Source organism: Pseudopipra pipra, chromosome 22 (assembly GCF_036250125.1).
Source record: "Pseudopipra pipra isolate bDixPip1 chromosome 22, bDixPip1.hap1, whole genome shotgun sequence".
NCBI lineage: Eukaryota > Metazoa > Chordata > Aves > Passeriformes > Pipridae > Pseudopipra > Pseudopipra pipra.
The window spans coordinates 7803621-7822589 of NC_087570.1; the positions used below are offsets into that span (position 1 = coordinate 7803621).

General features: G+C 45.3%; 1 protein-coding gene across 6 annotated transcripts in view; it reads right to left on the reverse strand.

The window, feature by feature from the left end:
* UBR4 (ubiquitin protein ligase E3 component n-recognin 4) overlaps positions 1-18969 on the reverse strand; it is an 80024-nt gene that overhangs the window by 18471 nt on the left and 42584 nt on the right. For all 6 annotated transcript variants that reach the window (XM_064678884.1, XM_064678889.1, XM_064678888.1 and 3 more), the window contains 25 exons: positions 17927-18136; positions 16855-17004; positions 15963-16190; positions 15786-15864; positions 14801-15043; positions 13730-13898; positions 13047-13191; positions 12248-12333; positions 11673-11760; positions 11073-11266; positions 9837-10076; positions 8610-8748; positions 7980-8105; positions 7694-7822; positions 6603-6946; positions 6222-6312; positions 5785-5869; positions 5486-5613; positions 4652-4781; positions 3980-4137; positions 3405-3514; positions 2703-2844; positions 1893-1974; positions 805-978; positions 261-382 (listed from right to left, as the gene is read on the reverse strand). In XM_064678884.1, coding sequence (XP_064534954.1) covers positions 261-382; positions 805-978; positions 1893-1974; positions 2703-2844; positions 3405-3514; positions 3980-4137; positions 4652-4781; positions 5486-5613; positions 5785-5869; positions 6222-6312; positions 6603-6946; positions 7694-7822; positions 7980-8105; positions 8610-8748; positions 9837-10076; positions 11073-11266; positions 11673-11760; positions 12248-12333; positions 13047-13191; positions 13730-13898; positions 14801-15043; positions 15786-15864; positions 15963-16190; positions 16855-17004; positions 17927-18136 — 3792 coding nt within the window. The remainder of the gene's footprint in view (positions 1-260; positions 383-804; positions 979-1892; positions 1975-2702; positions 2845-3404; positions 3515-3979; positions 4138-4651; positions 4782-5485; positions 5614-5784; positions 5870-6221; positions 6313-6602; positions 6947-7693; positions 7823-7979; positions 8106-8609; positions 8749-9836; positions 10077-11072; positions 11267-11672; positions 11761-12247; positions 12334-13046; positions 13192-13729; positions 13899-14800; positions 15044-15785; positions 15865-15962; positions 16191-16854; positions 17005-17926; positions 18137-18969) is intronic.

Genomic DNA, 18969 nt, shown 5'->3' on the forward strand with positions numbered 1-18969 from the left:
TATTGGGAAGAAATTCTTCCCTGGTAGGGTGGGGAGGCCCTGGCACAGGTTGCCCAGAGAAGCTGTGGCTGCCCCCAGATCCCTGGAAGTGTCCAAGGCCAGGTTGGACGGGGCTTGGAGCAACCTGGGCTAGTGGAAGGTGTCCATGCCCACGGCAAGGAATGGGATGGGCTTTAAGGTCCCTCCTAACCCAAACCATTCTAAGATTCTACTTCAGAAGTGTGAGTTTATAAGTGACCTCCAACCCTCTCCACACTTACAGGGTAGATAATGCTGCACAGTCTCTCGAAGATGAAGACTGGAGTCCTGTAGTCATCAAGGCTGTAACGCTTTGCAGTCTCTATACACACTGCCATAAATGCTTTGGTTTCAGATTCTGTGCCTGCCAAGAAAAGGAAACATTAAAATGGACACAGGAGCCACTTTTATAGGTTCTATTTAGACTCAGCACACACAATAAATCCTTCTGCAATCAGCCCCACACTTTGGTGCTCTCTTCTTTTGTGTATCCACTCCATAAAAGATGAAAGGCTATTTATTGGTATGGTTATTACTAGGAAAAGCCTTTGCATGGCTGGGCTGCAGTGAAACAGTCCCATAAAAAGGAGGAGGCTTAAATTCCTGAAAAATAAGAGATGACCACGAGTGTAATCTACCTTTTCTGTGCCAAAAGGAAATATTGGAAGCCATAAAACCCCCTCACTACAGCAGTCATTTCGGTAAGTTCTTTGTGTGGCTGTAACAATCTGCTTTTTCATCTTGGTTGACCCAAACGTTGGATTTATGGAACAGAGGTAGTTTTACCTGTTGTCATATCCTCCAGCATCTCTAGGAGCATGTCCTGGGTTTCATCAATCAGCTTTGTCCTCTGTACCACCAGCTTCCTCAGACACAGGTACCCATTCAGGACCGTGCCCACGAGGCGGCTCTTGAAGTGCCGTTTGATGGACTCCACCTCCACAAAGGAGGAGAGAAGACCTAGAAAGTGAAAACTCAGCAAGTGGGAGAGAATTTGGTTCGATTTCTAAATTTCATGGCAGCAAACAGGGCACAATATCATAAAAATTACTTCTTCCAACTCCCAATAAAGTTCACTCCTGTCAACCAAATGGTTGGAGGCAAAAACCCTGGCCTGGGAGAAGTGTCTTGTAAATTATAAAACAAGGAATAATAGTTTCTGGAATGAAGAAAGGGTCTAAGGAGCTTTCTAAGTGCTTGATACAAGATTCTGCACACTCTGGCATTTTTCTGTTGCAAGATATTTCAAAAGCAGATGATTGTTCCTCTTCTAATACTTAAGTGAGCTCTGATGATGTGACATGACTGATCAGTGACATCACCAAACTGGCCACTCCTATCATAAAGCAAAGAATCAGCAAACACTCAGATTCTTTCCCATGACACACTGATCAACATGCTGCTTCTTGCAAGAAGCCAGGCTTTATGAATTAGTCCACTAATGTCTGAAGAATTTGGCACAGGATACAAAAAAGAATGACCTTGTTAAAGAAGTATTTCCATCCCCAACAAATTTTTGAAAAAAGTATACACCCTAGAAGATTAAAAAAAAAACTCTCATAGAATAGGTAGGTAGGAAACAACAGGCAGGAATAAAGCAGCAGTGTTTACAATGGTCTCAGGGACTGTGCTGTATAATAAAGTGAAATAATGAAGTTTGCTTACCACAGTTCAACTAAAAACTCAAATTGACCACACAAAATATGGAAAAAGCCATTTAGAGATTAAGTGCTAAACTGATGGCAAAAATCCAGTGTCGACAATTGCAACACAGTGAATCACATCTCTTTGAAATTCTGCTACATGTTGGTACAGAATAAGGATCACCCCAACCCTAATCCTGCTGCAGGACTCGTGTTGGTGCCACCAAATACCTGTGAGACTCTTCAAGGCATATCCCTGCTGCAAATCAGTGCTGAGTGTTGCTTCCTCCAAGGCAAGTAAACGAGCTATTTCCTGAAAACAATTAACATTATAGTTAATAGAAATTAGAGCAAGAAACTGCAATGCCAGTCATGATTGGTGAGTGTCTAACAGAGGGTGCAAAGGAACCCAGCACAGAAACAGAGCCAGTCACAGGGAAAGCAGAATTGCAACGCAGCAGTGGGGAGGGAAAGGAGATAGGAGGGAAAACCACTCCAAATAACCTCCTTATTTTCTCCCTGCACCTACCTACTACCACTGCTTGGCTCTGGTGGCCTCCATCATGGACTCAAGGCCATCACTGACATGGAAAGTGTTACCTGCCTCTTTGGGGTGCACCAGGGATCCCCACAGGAAACTCCCACCACTCTGAACACTGCAAATTAAATGTGCTGCTTCTCCAATAGGCTGTAATTCCCACTCCAGGAATGGCAGTACACCTAATCCTCCAGTCTTTAAAGGCTTTTGGAGTCCAGCCTTGCAGCTGGACAACGGCTTCCAGCTCAGAGCCGGTGCCAAGGCAGCGCAGCAATATCTATACCCCTCAGCAGAGCTGCCCCCAGAGAAGTTCATTAAAGTGCTGAGGAGTTCTAAAGCTGGGGCTAAAACCTCTGTGGCTCCTTCTGTTCTGAGGTAACAGCACTGAGGTGTGAACTTCAAAACCCTGGCAGGGTCAGCAACAGGGCACTGAACAAAGAGATGAAGATTTCAAAGCAATAAAAGCCAAACTAGCAGGTCAGTTCCTCCACACAAGTCCACACCTTGGTGATGAGGCTGCCAATATAGGGCAGAACCCCCCTGGCTGCCAGGTAGACCTTCCAGTGGGCAGGTTTGATGAGTTTCTGGTAAAGGGCCAAGTACTCAGCAGCACATTCACCAGCAATGCTCAGCTCATCCAGGTAGCTGGGAAAGAGAAACACAAGCTGACAACCATTTCACAGTAAAAAGGGGCATTCCAGCTTAAAGACACCGTGGAAAGAAAGAAAAAGCCTCCAGAAATCCATCCTCCCTGTTGTCCTTCCTAACACCATCACTGATATTCATTACTTGCAGGATAAATTGGTATTTTGTCCCCAAAAGAGTTCCCCAACTGTGCTATAGCATCAGCTGGTTTAAGTTATGTCACAGGAACTGGAAGAGAGTTCACCTTATTATTTTGCTGTCCAAGAGGCAGAGAAAATGTTGTCCAAACAGCTGAACACCAGCTGCTTAATTCTGGAGAAAGTACAGAACTGCAACAGCTTATTGCCAGGCAGCAAAAAAAAAAAAAGTCTCCCTAAATCTACACCCTCCCAGCTAATGAAACCTTAAAATCCAGCTCAAAAAGACCTGTGAACCCAAGGTATACAAGGTATATACAGTTATAGAAGGGAGAGATGTGAGAAAGGCTGGAAGAAGGGAGAGATTCTCATGGGAACTAGAGAAGGCCAATCCTGGAGCCAAGTGTGGCAGCACAGAAATACCTGGTGAGGAGATCGAGGACCTGCTGCTTTCGGCTGGGGATGGTGGCCAGAGCCTCCACGATGGTGCAGGCAGCCTGTCTGGCAGCCTGTGTGGCAGGAGTGAACAGCACCTGGGGCAAGGGCAGGAAAATACCACAGCAGTTTGATGTGAACAGATAAACCAGTGATAGCTTATCAAAACGGCACTGCACACACTAGAGCTGTTTGGTGACTTGGTGGCAGCATTTTCTTGTTCTTCAAACACTTGATACTACCACCAAAATGTTTAGATAATGCATTGTGTGGCTGATGTGCTAATCCACACACACACAAAGAAACATTTTTGCCCAGGACCCTCCAAAATGCAGCTGATTAGGCAGGGAGAAGCACTGTGGAGATTAAAGTTTCAGACTTTAAGGACATGCAGACTTCCAGATAAATATTTGATGTAGTATTTTTAAGGGAAGAAAGCTGCAAATCTGACTCGGAATTAGAGGTAGTGAGTTACAGCCTCCCCAAATAACCCTGTACATGAGCTGCAGCAAACTACCAACACTCTGTCAGCTCTGCCCACGGGAGTTCTCAGCCACGTTTACCTGTCGCAGCCAATTGTTGTGTCCCAGCTTGAGATCCAGAGGGCAGGTTCTCTTCCCACGGCGACTCATGAACTGTTTCCATTTCCAGACGTATTTTTCTGACAAGTAGAGCTGGTGAAGCTCAGCTTTGCTGGGAGATTTCCCATTGGCATCTACACCTGCAATATTGAGCACAGCCCAAGAGAACTGTCAGCAGCTATAAACTGCAAACTGTTGTAACTGTCATAATTCCTATCAGACTTGCAGTGTATTTTTATCTTACTGGAACTCTCCAAACTCCATCTGGAAAGCTGAGTGGCTTCGTATCTCTTTCTGCTGCCATTTTCACTGCTGTGTGAAGCCATGCTCAATTCCAAGCCAGATGCAAACCTCAGGATCTCTCAGGGAATTCAACCAGCTTTCCATTTGGCTGGTGTCAATTTAAATAAGCAACAAGTTTCAGTTTTTACATTTCCCTGATTATCTTCAGAGCACTTTCTGCTTAGGGTCTGAGCAACACAGCCTGGAAAAGTCAGTGCTACAAACTCTGGGGACTACCCAGCTGCACGTGAAGATGGGATCAGATGTCACGGGACAGAAGTCAACACAACTCTGCAGAAGCACATTCCTAATTAAACCTGGAGGGACACACATATTCCTTCCCAAAACTGCAAGTTAAAAGCACAGAACTACCTCTGGCAGGGAGGCACTTTTTCCAAGCTTCATATGATGCTTTGGGGTCCCTCTTGAGCCACAGCTGAGCCTGTGCATGGATTTCATTGCTGTAAGGCTTCACAGTGGTGAGAGCATCCACGGGCACATCCTAATAAACAAAAAAGCTCTGTGATTACTCAGAAAACTACAGACTGTTCTCAAAGAGTAACTCCTGCAGGTCAATCACTGGGGCTGTGCCATGAAGAGGTAAATGCAGCTCTGGACAACAGCAGGGTCTGTTAATGATGAACTAAGAGATGCCCCATTCCAGTTCCTATTGAAATACCAGTAAACCGATCTCTGACATCCATCTGTGATTGTCAGACAGTCAAATCGCAGCAGAAACATACCTTCTCTCCTGCAAATCTTATCTAAATTACAATGAAGAAACCACCAATTGATATATTTTTATCAGAATGTAGCTCTGTATTAAAAAATCTGAGACAAAAGTACTTCCATCATGTTCAGGTACTTGATTGTACAAGCTGCCGAAAGCACTAAAAACTTGTCCAAAGTAACCAAGCTGTAAGCTTTGAAGTAGCTCTTTCCCCTTGCCTCAGATCTGAGGGGAAAAAAGCAAAGCCTGGGTTTGAACAGTAGTGGTCAAAGTCAGCAAAAACCAATAAAAAATGGAAAGCTGTCACCTGTAATCTGCAGTCTGCAAAGACAGAAGTCACAGGGCTTGCACTTCCCTTGTAACCATGACCAGGAAAAGCAAGCCCTGGCCTCCTCACAAAGTAATTAATCACTGAGCTCAGTGCCAGACTTTAATCAGTAAATCTCAGATGCTTTGCTCAGCATCTAAGGCAGTACCTTGTTTTTCTTGCTCGTTGGAGCAGGTGGCTTGATGAGCTTTTGAAGAATGCGCAGGCACATGAGGGTGATGTTTTCAACAACCACTGGAGTCTTGATGTTCACTGCCATCAGGAAGAGGCTGAGAGCTGAAAGACAGACAGAAATGTTCATTCCACTCTGAGATCTGCAAATAGTTCACACATCTACAGCTCTATATAGCATATTAAATGTGTCCAGAGTTAGAAATCTCACTACAGTGCCTGAACCTCGGCACAGCACTGTAAAATACACCTTTCACAGTGGTCACTCGAACTCACCACAGCGCAGCCGAAGCTCCCAGCAACTGTCCTCCTTGGAGATGGAATCTGTGAGCAGCAGCATTTCATACTGGAGGCTGCTAGCCTGGAACACAGACACGTGTTCAAAGTGTTGGTGATGCCCCAGCCCTTTTTGCCTTCTGATACGTAAAAACCACAGGCTCAAAACACATGGATCTAAAAAAATTTAATCCTATGCCCATTTTGGGGTGACTGTTTGAGAGCTGCAAGCCAAGCTGGGCAGAACTTCATGAGGAAACTTGGGCATGTACGTAATCACATAATTTTGTGCTTTACTCTGACATTAATCTTATTTCCTATCAAGGCTCCAATTTTTTTCTTACAAACAGACCGTAAGAGAGAACATGTATAATTAGAATACATCAGCAGTGCAGAGGGGCAGAAAAAAGAAACATGAAAACACTGGAGTCACTCACCAAGTCTGGATTTGCCCAGTGTCCCTTCAGAGCCGCAGAAACCTTCCCAATGATTAAGTCATTCATTTGCTGTGTGGCCTCTGCATTGTCCCTAATTCCAGAAGGAGAAAGAGAACACTGTTATGCTGTGCTTGTACTAAATACTAAAAGCTCCTGGGAGTTCAGCTTAGCCAATAACAAATGTACAAAGAGCTGGAGTGTAGTTTGTTGATGCAAAATATGCCCATGGCAAGCAGTTGGGACTAGGTGGTCTTGAAGGTCCCTTCCAACCCAAACCAGTCTGAGATTCCATGATTCTAAGATAACTCCCTTATAAAGCTACTCCTTCCTGATTGTGTATTGACAAGGATGAGGTTTTCCAGAGGCTGAAGCAGCTCTAACCTGGTCAGAAGGCACATGAGCTGCCGGACCTCCTCCCGCATTGTGGCTGCGCCCCGGCGCAAGTTGTAGTCAAAGAGCTCCCGGATGAGGCCCTGGGACACCAGGATGTGCCTGATGGCAGAGTTGGTGGCCAGGGCCCGGAGCAGGGTGATGCAGTGCTCCGTGACAGCCGAGGCACAGCCGTAGCATTTCGTGGATGACGTGTGGCCACAGCCCAGGACAGACAAGGCACGGTACTGGCTGGCGGTGAACGTGGGCTGCACGGTGCTTCGTGAGGACTTGGTCGCCGCCTCTCTCTGCTGGAGATCGTATTCCAGGAGTTCCTTTCGAGAGGCAAACACTTTCTGGAAATACAGAGAAGGAGTTGGGGAGTAGTGAGGCAGCACATAATTGTTAATTTGTTAATTCCATTCACAGGTTATTTTCACTGTATATTTTGTGAAGAAACATTTTTAACCAAGTATCTCCAAACTCGAAATCCTTCACGGCAATGGCAGATTTGGGAAATCTGCTGGAAATATCAGCCTAACTCCCAGTTATCTGCCGTGTTGTCTGTATTACATGCAGTGTAACACTGGAAATGTTATCATGGCCAGTCTTCGCGAACGAAGATTTGGGAAAGGTCTTTACCCTTCGAGCCTGCGCAGTGAATTTTTTAGGTGAGACACAGCGTGCGCTGAACTGAGCCCACTCTTTAATCCTAAGGTTCATCTGTCGGGGCCAAGCAAGCTTGGACAGTGGCAGCGAGGTCCTCAGGACGTAGGTTTGTTTAGAGTGACCTTCTCTTAGATGGATGGCCTTACAGGGCTGACGAGCTCCATCTGCCCGGGGAAGTCCCCTGACCGGGAATCGAACCCGGGCCGTGGCGGTGAGAGTGCCGCATCCTAACCACTAGACCACCAGGGGTCCCAACACTGGAAATGTGATAAATCCACTAATGGTAATCACAACATTCAGAAATGACTATTTAATTATTTCCCTGAAAATACACAGCTGATCGCTTGTTGTTAATGATATTATTAAATGCAGAGTGGCAACATCCTGATTTCTGATTAACCCACGACCCAAATTCAAATCAAAGAACATCATACCTGGATGATTTTGGAAAGTTCGTCAAAAGAGTTCTTGCAGTCACCACAATACTCCTGGGCTAACTGGAGTATGTACCTATTCACACTAGCTGAGGTAGAACTTATCCCTCCACTGCTTCCAGACTCATCCTGGAACAGAATGTAAATCAAAAAGGAATCATATATGAAGGTTACACACAAAAATAACTATTTCAGAGCAGCATCCAAGGCAAGGACCTTTGGTAGTGTAAAGGCCAGTGTGGCACTAGCCTGGAGATCAGTGCAGGCTCCACCTGTCCCTTGTTACCTGGGGTTTTTCAGGAGCTGCCTCGTTCACTTTACACAGCAGGTTTTCCAGCTGCGGTCGGTGTCCCATGAGCTGGTGATACACCCTGTCAGCCTTGTCCAGGAGGGTGTTGATATTTGTTACTGCCTAAGAAGAAAAAAGGAAAGATTATTTTATATTCAGAACTACAACTACCAAGCTCCAAGTCTTCTGTCTCTTTTGTCTTTCTATGGGAAAAACATAAATAAATTGTGACCCTGCACCCTGCCACGAGAACCACTTTGTTGACACCACAATGAGCACACTAATCCTTTGGGATAGGACACACAGTGCAGTGGGCTCTTCATTCCTTAGCGGAGCTGCTCAGGTGGGTTGGTGAAGCAAACAGTACAACCCAAATTCACCCCCTTCTACAGCAAGGCAAAGAGATGCAGTGCTAGAGGGTTTATAAGTGAAGCACTGAATAATGTCTTTTGAAGAATGACTTTGGTGGAGCAAGACAACAAATAAGGAATGCATTAGTCAGTGAGAAGCCCTGAAGGAACACTGCTTCTCAAGGTGCTCCAAGAGGGATGGATCTCTGATGTGCCCACACTGCTGCCCTGACCAAGACCTACAGCATTTCATTGATGAACCTGCTCTTAGTCTCACCTTCTTTCGATCCTCCTCATTTTCAATGGGATCCACCGCACAGCAGGGCTTGGCATAGAGCATGAAGTCAAAGCGAGCGTATTTACAGAACCCACAGGCATTGCACAGGAAGGGATCCTTTTCATCATAGTTAATGGATCTGAAAGGCAAGCCAGGAAGGTCAAAACATGCAGCTCAACTTAACTGAGGCAATAAACTCAACTCTGAACAGACTCAGGTAAAACAAACAGGTGATTTTTAAAACATCTAAGTGACCAAACTGCCCTGGGGAAGTGAAATACATGAGGTCCATGAAAATCAAAACCTACAAATCAGGCAACAAAAAAATCCTTACAGCAGTGTCACATTCTGGCTGGAAAAAGCAGAAACAGATGTGAATTTGTTCCCAACAATTCTGCTTGAACGACAGTCATTCCCAGCAGAACATCAGCCTGGGGCACCGTGTCCTTTAGGAGAGCACAGATAAAAGGAACCATTTTGGTTTGTAAGGTCTGGGTTTTCAATGCTTTCACTCCTTACCCAGTTGCAGTGGGAATGGTTGCAGCATAATTATCCCCTGCAGACCAGAGCAGCAGGACAGAGACCAATTTGTAACTCCTATAATCCAGGAAGGGATGTGGAAACCTTTCCATATATCGGTAATCACCTGATCTATGGAAAGAACTTGCTGAACACCTTGAATCTCATAAAATTTAGAGAGGAAATATGGGATAACAATAAGGGGAGGAGAGATATCGAATAAAGAGACAAAACTGACAAAAGTGAAGGATTTCTAACCCTGTAGTGGAAGTGTGTATAGAACACAGTAGATTACCCCTGAGACTGCTCTGAATGAGGAGAGCACAACAAAAGCCCTGAATAGCACTGTCTGTCCAGCACTGAGCAAGGGGTCCTGGAGGGAACCCCCTGCAATCCTGTACTGAACTCCAGCCTCATATCCAGCCAGGCCAAAGCCAACCTCCTCCTGGGAATTCTCTGGTTTGAACTTCTGAGGGCTTGACCTGAAACTTCTATGCTCCCTTCATACTGTGGCATCGGGTTCCCTTTGTTAGTCTGTATTAACATTAAATCCCTGTAAGCCTGTTTTATACTTCTCCACTAATTTGATTGTGTGCTTTTATTAACCAGAATCATGGATTTAAATAGCAGGGAGGGTTTTGTTGAACATCCAACATGGGCATGAGGGCTCTGGCAAGGGTTGTGTGGGGAGGAAGGAGGGGGACACACCTGCACTTGTGGCACTGGTACACGTTCTCCCCACAGTTGCCGCACACGCCCGGGTTGGCCGGGACGGACGCGCTGCACCGGGGGCACTGCAGGGTCTCGGTGGACGCCTGGTAGTTCTCATAGAAATCAGCAAATTCAATCATCAGGTTGGAGGCCACGATGGGCAGCGGCAAATCGATCTTCACCTCCGTCTGGCCCGGGGTCAGCTGCACTTTCTTAGCTTTGTGCCAACGAGCCGGCCTGGAAAAGGGAAAGGAAGCGGCATGGTTTTCCAGGGGGAAGTTCCTTCTCTGCCCACATGTGAAGAGAAGCCAAATGCAACCGTCTCGGCTCCAAATCTACTTTAAAAGGGATGAATGGAGAGCAGTTCTAGGATTCGTTTCCTTAGCTTCTGTATTGACATGATATGTAGCCAGAAATACATTTTAAGCCTTTATCCTCTTCATAGAGAGAGACTGTTTGGGATTAAAGAGCTGTTGATGCCTCATGGAAAAACTTTAATTCTACAGACATTTTCTAGGGATTTTCACCTCCATTTTTTTATTAGTAAGGACATTTGCATGAAAACAGGATATTTATTTCTTAAAGATCTCATCTGCTCCCACTGCTTATTCTCAACCTGAAGTCAGAATCCTCTCTTTGTGACATCATAATCCTCTCCACAACAGCCACTTGTGATGTCACAGAGGATTAAGACTTCAAATAAGCAATAAGTGGCAGGCACAGATTAATCCCTAAGCCAGAGTGATCTGATTCTGGTGAGAACATCTCGAGAAGTAAGAAGGGAAAGCATATAAGCAGGACTGGCTCCAGAATGAGCAGTGTATTGAAAAGAAGCCATTTTTGGTGGGTAAAGCAGAACTGAGAGTGAGACCATCCAACTTCTAATTTTAATTCTACTCTGTGGCTTCAAACAATGTTAACGCTTTTGGCATTCCTGGACATGCTGCAATGTCCAAATCCTTTTTGGGTTTGAACTACACAACAATTTTATAGGCATTTAGGTGCTTAAGACTGAGCCTGTAGAAATTGAAATCCACAAATTTTGTAGACATTTTTCAAGCTTCAGAGGATTTTTTTCAAAAATTGTAGGAGATTCAGAACAATCCCACCCAATGTGGGCTGAGAGTGATGAGGAACTAAGGAATCTTAGGAAAAACAAGAAGCGAAAGGCACCTCAATGGGAATCGTAATGTCAAATTCAGAGGTTGCACACAAAAACATGGGTGAACATACTTGTTTTTCAGCTCCACTATGGCCTGGACTGTCCTGTTGTTGTAGTAGAGATTGATGGTTCGGACCATTTTGGTTCGTTTGAGGTCCCCAATCTTCACTGTCACCTTGCTGATGGTGTGGCTGCCAATGAGCTTCACCACCTGCTGGGTGGTCGTGTACCGTGTGTCCACTTTGATGGAGGAGAGCTTGATGTACTGAGGGGACAAGGACACAGAGGTAATATGAGAACACCCCAAAACCTCAGGAATACAGCGAATGATGCCTGTAAATGATTGGGATCCCTACCACTGGAAAGGCTTTAAGAAAGCAGTTACTGCCAGTGTCGTGCAGGATGACTGGAGCTGTGTCAGGGGAGGGTCAGGTTGGATCTCAAGAAAAGGTTCTTCACCCAGAGGGTGGCTGGGCACTGAACAGGCTCCCCAGGGCAGCGGTGATGGCCCCAAGGCTGCCAGAGCTCAGGGAGTGTTTGCACAACACTCTCAGGGACAAGGTGGGATGTTGGGGTGTCCTGTGTGCTCCCCCCCAGAGCTGGACTGGAGGGTCCCTGTGGGTCCTTTCCAACTCAGGATATTCCACGACTATGATTCCATGGTTACTCACACAGAAGGGCACCTCCGGATTGTTGCAGACAAGGCAAGGATCGCTCTCCAGGTAATAGCCATCAAATTCCACGAGCCCAGACAGTGTGCTGGAATGAGGAGAACAACACTGATATAAGGAATTTGGTGCTTGCTGTGTTTGAAACACATGCCATCAAATCAGAATTGCTTTAATTTCCCTACAGGTCCCAGTCTGTGTAACAGAAGTGTTACAATATAAATCACATCGAAAATCATTTGTCACTGGCAGCATTTTTGATGTAGTTATTAACTGCCAAGGTAGGACTAAGAGCACAACACTTAATTCCGCAAATTTCTATTTTCCAGTCGGTCCTAATATTTCATAATTTACTGCCAATGAAAGCAAAAAAGCTAAAGCCAAGCTCTGCTGATGGGGCACAGAATGTCAGGTTTTTCAGCTGGCAGAAAGGATCCTGTTGTTCTCCCAAGCCCAGCTGCAGCAGACATGGAATTTCAGCAGGGCTCCATCCAGCACCACCATTGCATTAGCAGAACTCTGTATCCCCATGGATCACAGTTCCCTAGTGACATAGATCAAACGCAAAAGGAGCTCACTTGTAAATGTTGGAGTTCGGGTGGTTGGTGAGAATGTGGTTTTGAGTCCGGAGAATCTCCACGGCCTTTTGGGAATATTCCTTCAACTGAAATACAATAAGGAAAATACTGTCTTCTCAACACTGTTTTATTGCTACTAAGACAAAAATATTCCTCATCCTGTGGCGTTCCTGGTCCCCCAGAAGATGCACACATGATACCCACAGGAATTTATGTGGTTAAATCATTACCCAGGAATGTGATAGATCCTAAAATTAGACTTGTACCACAATAACAGTGCTGTCAGCCAATCACTGCAAATGCCTGCCAAGATTTGAACAGCATTTGAATTTAAACACCCACATTCAATGAGTCTAAATTATTTGTTCTCAAATCCACCGGTCTCCTAAGAAATGCCACCCCTTCCTTTGCTCAAAAATTATGGTTTCAAAAGATCTCTAGGAGTTGCAATACTGAAAATCTATAAATTGGAGCTGGCAGAAAAATGTATTTTCCCACAAAGGCTTCCTGTGGGAAAGAAATTTTCTCCTCGATAAATAAAAAACCCATCAACACCATTTTCATCCTAAAAACACCAAAAACATCAAAGCAATAAAATAAAAAAATTCACACTCCTCATTTTTTTAAGGATCCTGCCTTTTCTAACATTCAAATTTTAGGAACAAAAAAACTTCCACCAGAAGCTCTTTTGACAGAAAATCTGTCCCAGTTGTATCATAAATAAGCATCAACATAATTCACAGGAATTATGTTGATGCAGGACCTGGGATGCTGCACCTCCTTTCTAGAATGACAGTACCTTTTTCTCAGTCTGCTGTGTTTTCAAAGAGAAGTATCCCAGGAGATCTACAAACTGGGCAGCCTTTCTTCCATAAGCTGGAAGTTCCGGCCAGATTGACCACATGAGATCCAACAGCAATTCCTGCTGAGACTTGTTGGAGTTCCTGTTGAAAGGAGTACAGATAATCAGGCTCCTGAAGACAGATGTATAACATGGCACAAGATCTCGCGCAAAAGGAAAACACAAACTACAGTTCACCAAACTTGGGGATTATTATTAGTTAAGAGAGTTAAATCCCATCACTCCTCGAAACCAGCTGTTTTCTAGCACTCCAAAATGAAAGCAGCTGTTTTGCAACAACCGAATTGAGTTCTGAAGGAGTTCAGCACCTTGAAGTGTCTTTGTCTAAATAACTCCCAACTTTTTAACTGTACGAGTCTGCATCTGCCTCAGAAGTCCACTTGCCCACAAACACCTACTCCAGCACATGTGAGGAGTCAGATTTTGCAGATAGAATAAAATGCTTCTTGCAGAACACAACTCAATCATGAATAAGTCACGACTTCTACCTCCGGCACCAACAATTGCAAAATGGTGGGAGCAATTCCAGGGGAGGCAATAACCTGCAGGCTCCAGCTTCCTTCAAGAGACAAGGACAAGGACAGAGTTGAGCCTGCCAAGGCCACGCTGCCCCAGCTCACCTGTAGATGTGCAGGGCCAGGCAGTGGGCCTGCCACCTCACCGAGGAGGAGTTGGACTCCAGCAGGAAGCAGCGCAGGAACTGGATGAGGGTCTCCTTGTCAGCAAACTTGTTCAACTGGTTCACCAGAGCTGTGCACAGCTGATCTTCCTGACTGCCTGAACCCTCCCCTGCGGGCACAAGGAACACTTCAGAAACAAGATAAATGCAGTATCTCACAGTCAGGTCACTTTCCTATTTTATACATCACAGAGAGAGGATAATGGGGACAAATTGCTGTGTTTTGGGTATCAAGCAAGTTTAACATTCCCGTCTTTTTCAAAAATATAACCTAGTTCTCCCAACTAACAGAAAAAAATGCTGGAAAACTTGCCACTAAGGAAGTGAGAAATGTGCTACACATCCTGATAAAAAGAAAAGGATTGACCATGAGGCACTAAAATGACTGACAGAGAACCATCTGATAGTGAAAGCCAAAATGGTTCCTTGAAGGAAAGCCAAGGCAGAATTTATGCCCATGACTTTTATAGGAAAGCTTAATTACTTTCCCAGGACTGTGGATATTCATTAAGCAGCAGCCCTGGTTCCAACAGAGCTTCCAAGGCAGCCAGAGGAAACAAGTCTGAACACAATCGTTGAAGAGCAGAACTAACTGGGTGTGCATCTCCAGGACTTGTTTTAATCCTCATGAGCATTTCAGCCTCCTACAACCCAGGACAGGCAGGTTAAGTGGGAGCTACTTCATTATTAGATGAAGTAACTTCCATTAGACAACTTCAAGCCCATTCAAGTTAATAAACACGGGGGGGTTGGGAAGTCCTCGCCACTCAATTTCAGCCCAACTCTTAGGGCACAGAGCTTCATCTTTGCCCCTTTCCCGCCTACATATGGTGAAATTGCTCTTCTCTCCTAATTGTTGCTGTGGCCTGTGAGTGCCACAGTCCATGACCCTTCCCCAACAGTGGGATTTATCACCACAAGACAAAGTAGCTCTCTCTAAACAGTAAGAGAGGCTGGGAGGAGCAGACTTCCTCCCTAAACCCACCACAGGACAGGCCCAGCTACAGCTCACCCTCTCGCTCCTTTTCCTTTTCCTCTTTCTTGCTCTTTTTAGTGGAGGATTTGCTCTGTGTTGCCGCCTGCCCAGAGCCTGATGCTGCAGGAGTAGAGGTGGAAGAGGTGCTTGATGATGCAGAGGATGAAGCCACAGACAGCACTTTGCTGCCACACAGAGCACAAGACAACAGCTGCAGGAGAACTGGTGACACTCCTTCATCCACCAGGAAGCTGACTTGGAGCAGGAAATAGAGAACCGCTGTGGAGGAAAGAAGAAAATATCTGAATCCTACAATCATGGAATATCCTGAGCTAGAAGGGACCCACAAGGACCGAGTCCAACTCTTGGCCCTGCACAGGACACCCCCAAAATCCCACCCTGTCCCTGAGAGCGTTGTCCAAATGCTCCTGGAGCTCTGGCAGCCTTGGAGCCATGCCCACTGCCCTGGAGAGCCTGGTCGGTGCCAACCATCCTCTGGGGGAATAACCTTTTCCTGAGATCCAACTTAAACTTCTCCTGACACAGCTTCAGGACATTGAAGCCTGACTTTAAAAAAAGGCAAAAAAACCCCCCAACCTAAACCAAAAAATCTTTTGACCATAAGGACCAAACTCACAGAACCTTCCTGTCCCTACAATACAGAATCCTAACATGTGGGGGTACACCAAGGTAAAGGGGTTCATCCCAAATTAAACGCTGGAATAATGGCAGCACAAGGAAGAGAACACAGATCTCCTATTCCTGTAAGTTATCAACACACCATATTGTGCTCTTTAGCCAAGGACTAAATGTAATTAGGGCACTGGGATAATTAGTACTGGAAGCAGTTCAGTCCTACTCAAAACTCTCAGCTGTGTCTCCCCTTCTCTGCTGAGCTGCCCCATCTGAGATGCCTTGATTCAAACCACAACACCAAGGCCTCCCTCTGCTCCTTCAAATACCCCCTGAGACAGAACTCACAGTCACCTTTAATTCAAACACCCCCAGAGACAGAACTCACAGTCATCCTTAATGCAGAACTTCTGCCAGTTCACCGTGCGCTGTGTGGCAATCTCTGCACAAGCCTTTAAATGCTCCATCTGAAAGGACAATAGGACAGGATCACACATCCCATCAGCCTTCCCAACACACCAACACAACCCGCCCTTGTTCCTGGGACAGCAGCACTTCTCCTCACCAAGGAGATCAAGGTGTCGTACTGCAGGGCAGAGCCAGAGCTCGCCGTCACCACACTGGCTCGAAGGAAAATCCCTTGCTCTTCCAGGAGCTTTTTGATCCCACGAACGTGGGAGTCCAAGGTGTGGAGGTCCCGGAGTTGCCGGTACTTGTCCTTGGAGCCACAGATGAAGAGCAGGAGCTTCCGGACTTGGCGGCGCACGAACGGAGTCTGCTGGATCATCAGGTACTACACAAAGAACAGCCATGTCAGCACGGGACTCACCAGGGGACACCTGGCCAACAAAAACGTGTGCTTTCTTCCAAAAAGAAAAGATATGGGAGATGGATTCACCAATCCAACAGATTTAAGGTACCTCACAGTCACCTGTAAGTCACAGGCAGTAGAAACACCGCACCGCAATACTGCAGCATCCTGAAACCACTGCTGAAAACCATTGTCATCTACAACCTCAAATAAATAGCTAAACAAGCCTAATTAAGAAATCCTATCTCATACTTGTGTAAACGTAAGATAACTTGTTATGTCAAGGAGAAGCAAACCAAAGTAATGGAAAAGATAAAAATTCCAAATATCTTCCTGATATTTTTAAGGACTCAGTACCAACAGCCAAACATGATGTTACATTTTACCATTTCAGAGAAGGTTTTCTCTTTGAGCTTTGTGGCAGCAAACACAGAGTTCCAGAAAATAATAGCAACCTAATTTTTCATGTGTGTTTTCCCACAGATTCCTGTTCAATAGGAACAACATAAAGTCAAGGGTTCACCTTGTTTCAAGGGGATTGAAAATCCGAGATGGATGTGAGACCAGTTCTGCAAAAGCTCATCTCTCCCATGAAAGAAATTCTTACTGGAACTATTTTGTTAAAAATCTGCACATTCTTGCCTACCTCGGACAAAAAGTAGAACCAGGAGTGATCAAAGATGGGAGGTGGGATGCGGGAGTTTGTGTCTGCAATCTTCTTGATCTGGTAGGGCAGCCGCAGCACCATCTCTGTCAGGAGCTGAGTGTAGGCCTCAAAAACATCTGCAGCGTGACCCTGAAAGCAGAAGCAACCCATCAATCCCCCAGGCTCTGGCACTGAACACTCCCAGTGTGGTGCCATGACAAGTGACAGGGTGCACTTATTGATTTTTCTAAAAACAAAGCTTTTCTGCACTTTTCCCTTTGATAGTCAATTGATAGTTTAGGAATTGACAGTTTGGGGACTGTGGCATTAAGAATCATATTAATGAAAATTCCAACACAGTCCTTATGAGAAATCTGCATTTAGATTCTATATTTATTAAAGCAGGGATTTACTTCTTTCACACACATACAATATTTACTAATGATTGTTATCCTGGTTCATGGACTCAGAATTCTTCACAGCCAAAAGAAATGCTTCCAGCTGATCAATACAACCAGGCCAATATACCTACATTAGGCCTTGAACTGGGCCGCAACTATGAGGATGCACCAAGCTGGTCTGGAGTAATTAGGCATTTTAACATATGAGCTTTCAACTTAGGAGACGTTCTTACATTTAATTAGGCTTTTTTCACTGCACCTGTGCATACATCAAACCCCCCTAGCATCTTGGCATAAAGACACCACGGTGGTGGAACAAGTCTAGGATTTAGTGTGCAAATCCCATCCACTGCTCAGCTACTTTGCCAGAAAGGGTTCAGGAATTCTGCCTGCCAAGCACAAGGAATCACAGGACGGAGAAGCTTCCCTTCAGGATTAACACTTCACCCAGGAACAGTGACAGCAGCTCCACAGAACTGCTGGTGTAGGAGGGCACCAAGAGATACAGTGTGCTGGGTTGCTCTGGGAGAGCTCAGAGCAATCCCAGTTGTAACTACTAAGAGAATGGATTTTGGTTGCACTACTCAGGGAAAACTAGTTGTGCAAGGATGCTTTTCCCTGCTTCTGTGCAGCACCCTTTAATACAGCTCAGAGCACAGGGCAGGACTCACCTTCACGTACTGGCGGAGGAAAAAAGGGCTCATGTCAGGGGGAGAAGAAGTCGTGTGAGGTTTCAGGAGCTGGCTGGTGGCTACTGGCTCCTCATCATTCTGCTGGCTCTTCCAGTACTCCAGCAGCGACTTCAGCACATGCAGACAGTAATCAACAGCACCAGAGCTCAACAAGGCAGCAGCAGTGGCACTGGAGATGAGGGAGGAAGACTGGAACAGAGAGGAGGTGGATCAGTGACATAGCGGAGAACCCTGAGCTGGAAGAGCTGGGAGCACAGGCAGCACTTGCTGACAGTGAGGATAAGAGAGCAGGTTTTGATGAAACTTTGCAGGCAGCTTTTAAGTTTGGAGTTTGTTTGAGGTTGGAGTTTTTGGGGTTTTTTTGTGTTTATGAAAAGCAACTCAAATATTTACAGAGACTCTTTTGAACAAGTGCTTAGTAAAGGAAAACAAATAAAATCTCCTCTTAAGTCTAATCTCCCCTCGACACATGTGCCAGAGGCCACTCTGCTATGGATTAGACAACTAGGGCTTTTTTCCCTTCTCTTTTTTTTCCTTCTTTTTTTTTTTAAAGTTGGGATTTCTATTTGTTTATCTGGGTTTTGGCCAGCTGGGCATGAATTCTGGTAGAGAAAGAGTCCCTGTTGCAGCTGCCGCTCACAGGCTCTGCTCCACCCAGGTATTGCTCCACCTGCATTCTCAGAGACGAGGAGCTTTGATTTCTGTGGGAAGCTCAAGTGAATAACAAAGGCTGGAGAAAAAGCTACTGTAAATAAAACTATTAAAGCAGCCCTGTAAATCCAAACAAACCCCACAGCTCATAAGCTCATTAAAATTTGATGCAGTTCAGACTAAATTTTTTAACCTCTATGCTTTTTTATTAATCTCCTTCCCACCACACATACTGCTTTTTATGCCTTATTACTGTACCTTTTAGCAACAAATATCTAAGGAATCCTCTTAGCGACTTTTACGTTGACACAGCAGCATATTGCTTTCCAATAATCACATTACAAATCCTCTTTAACCCCTTCAGCACTGGT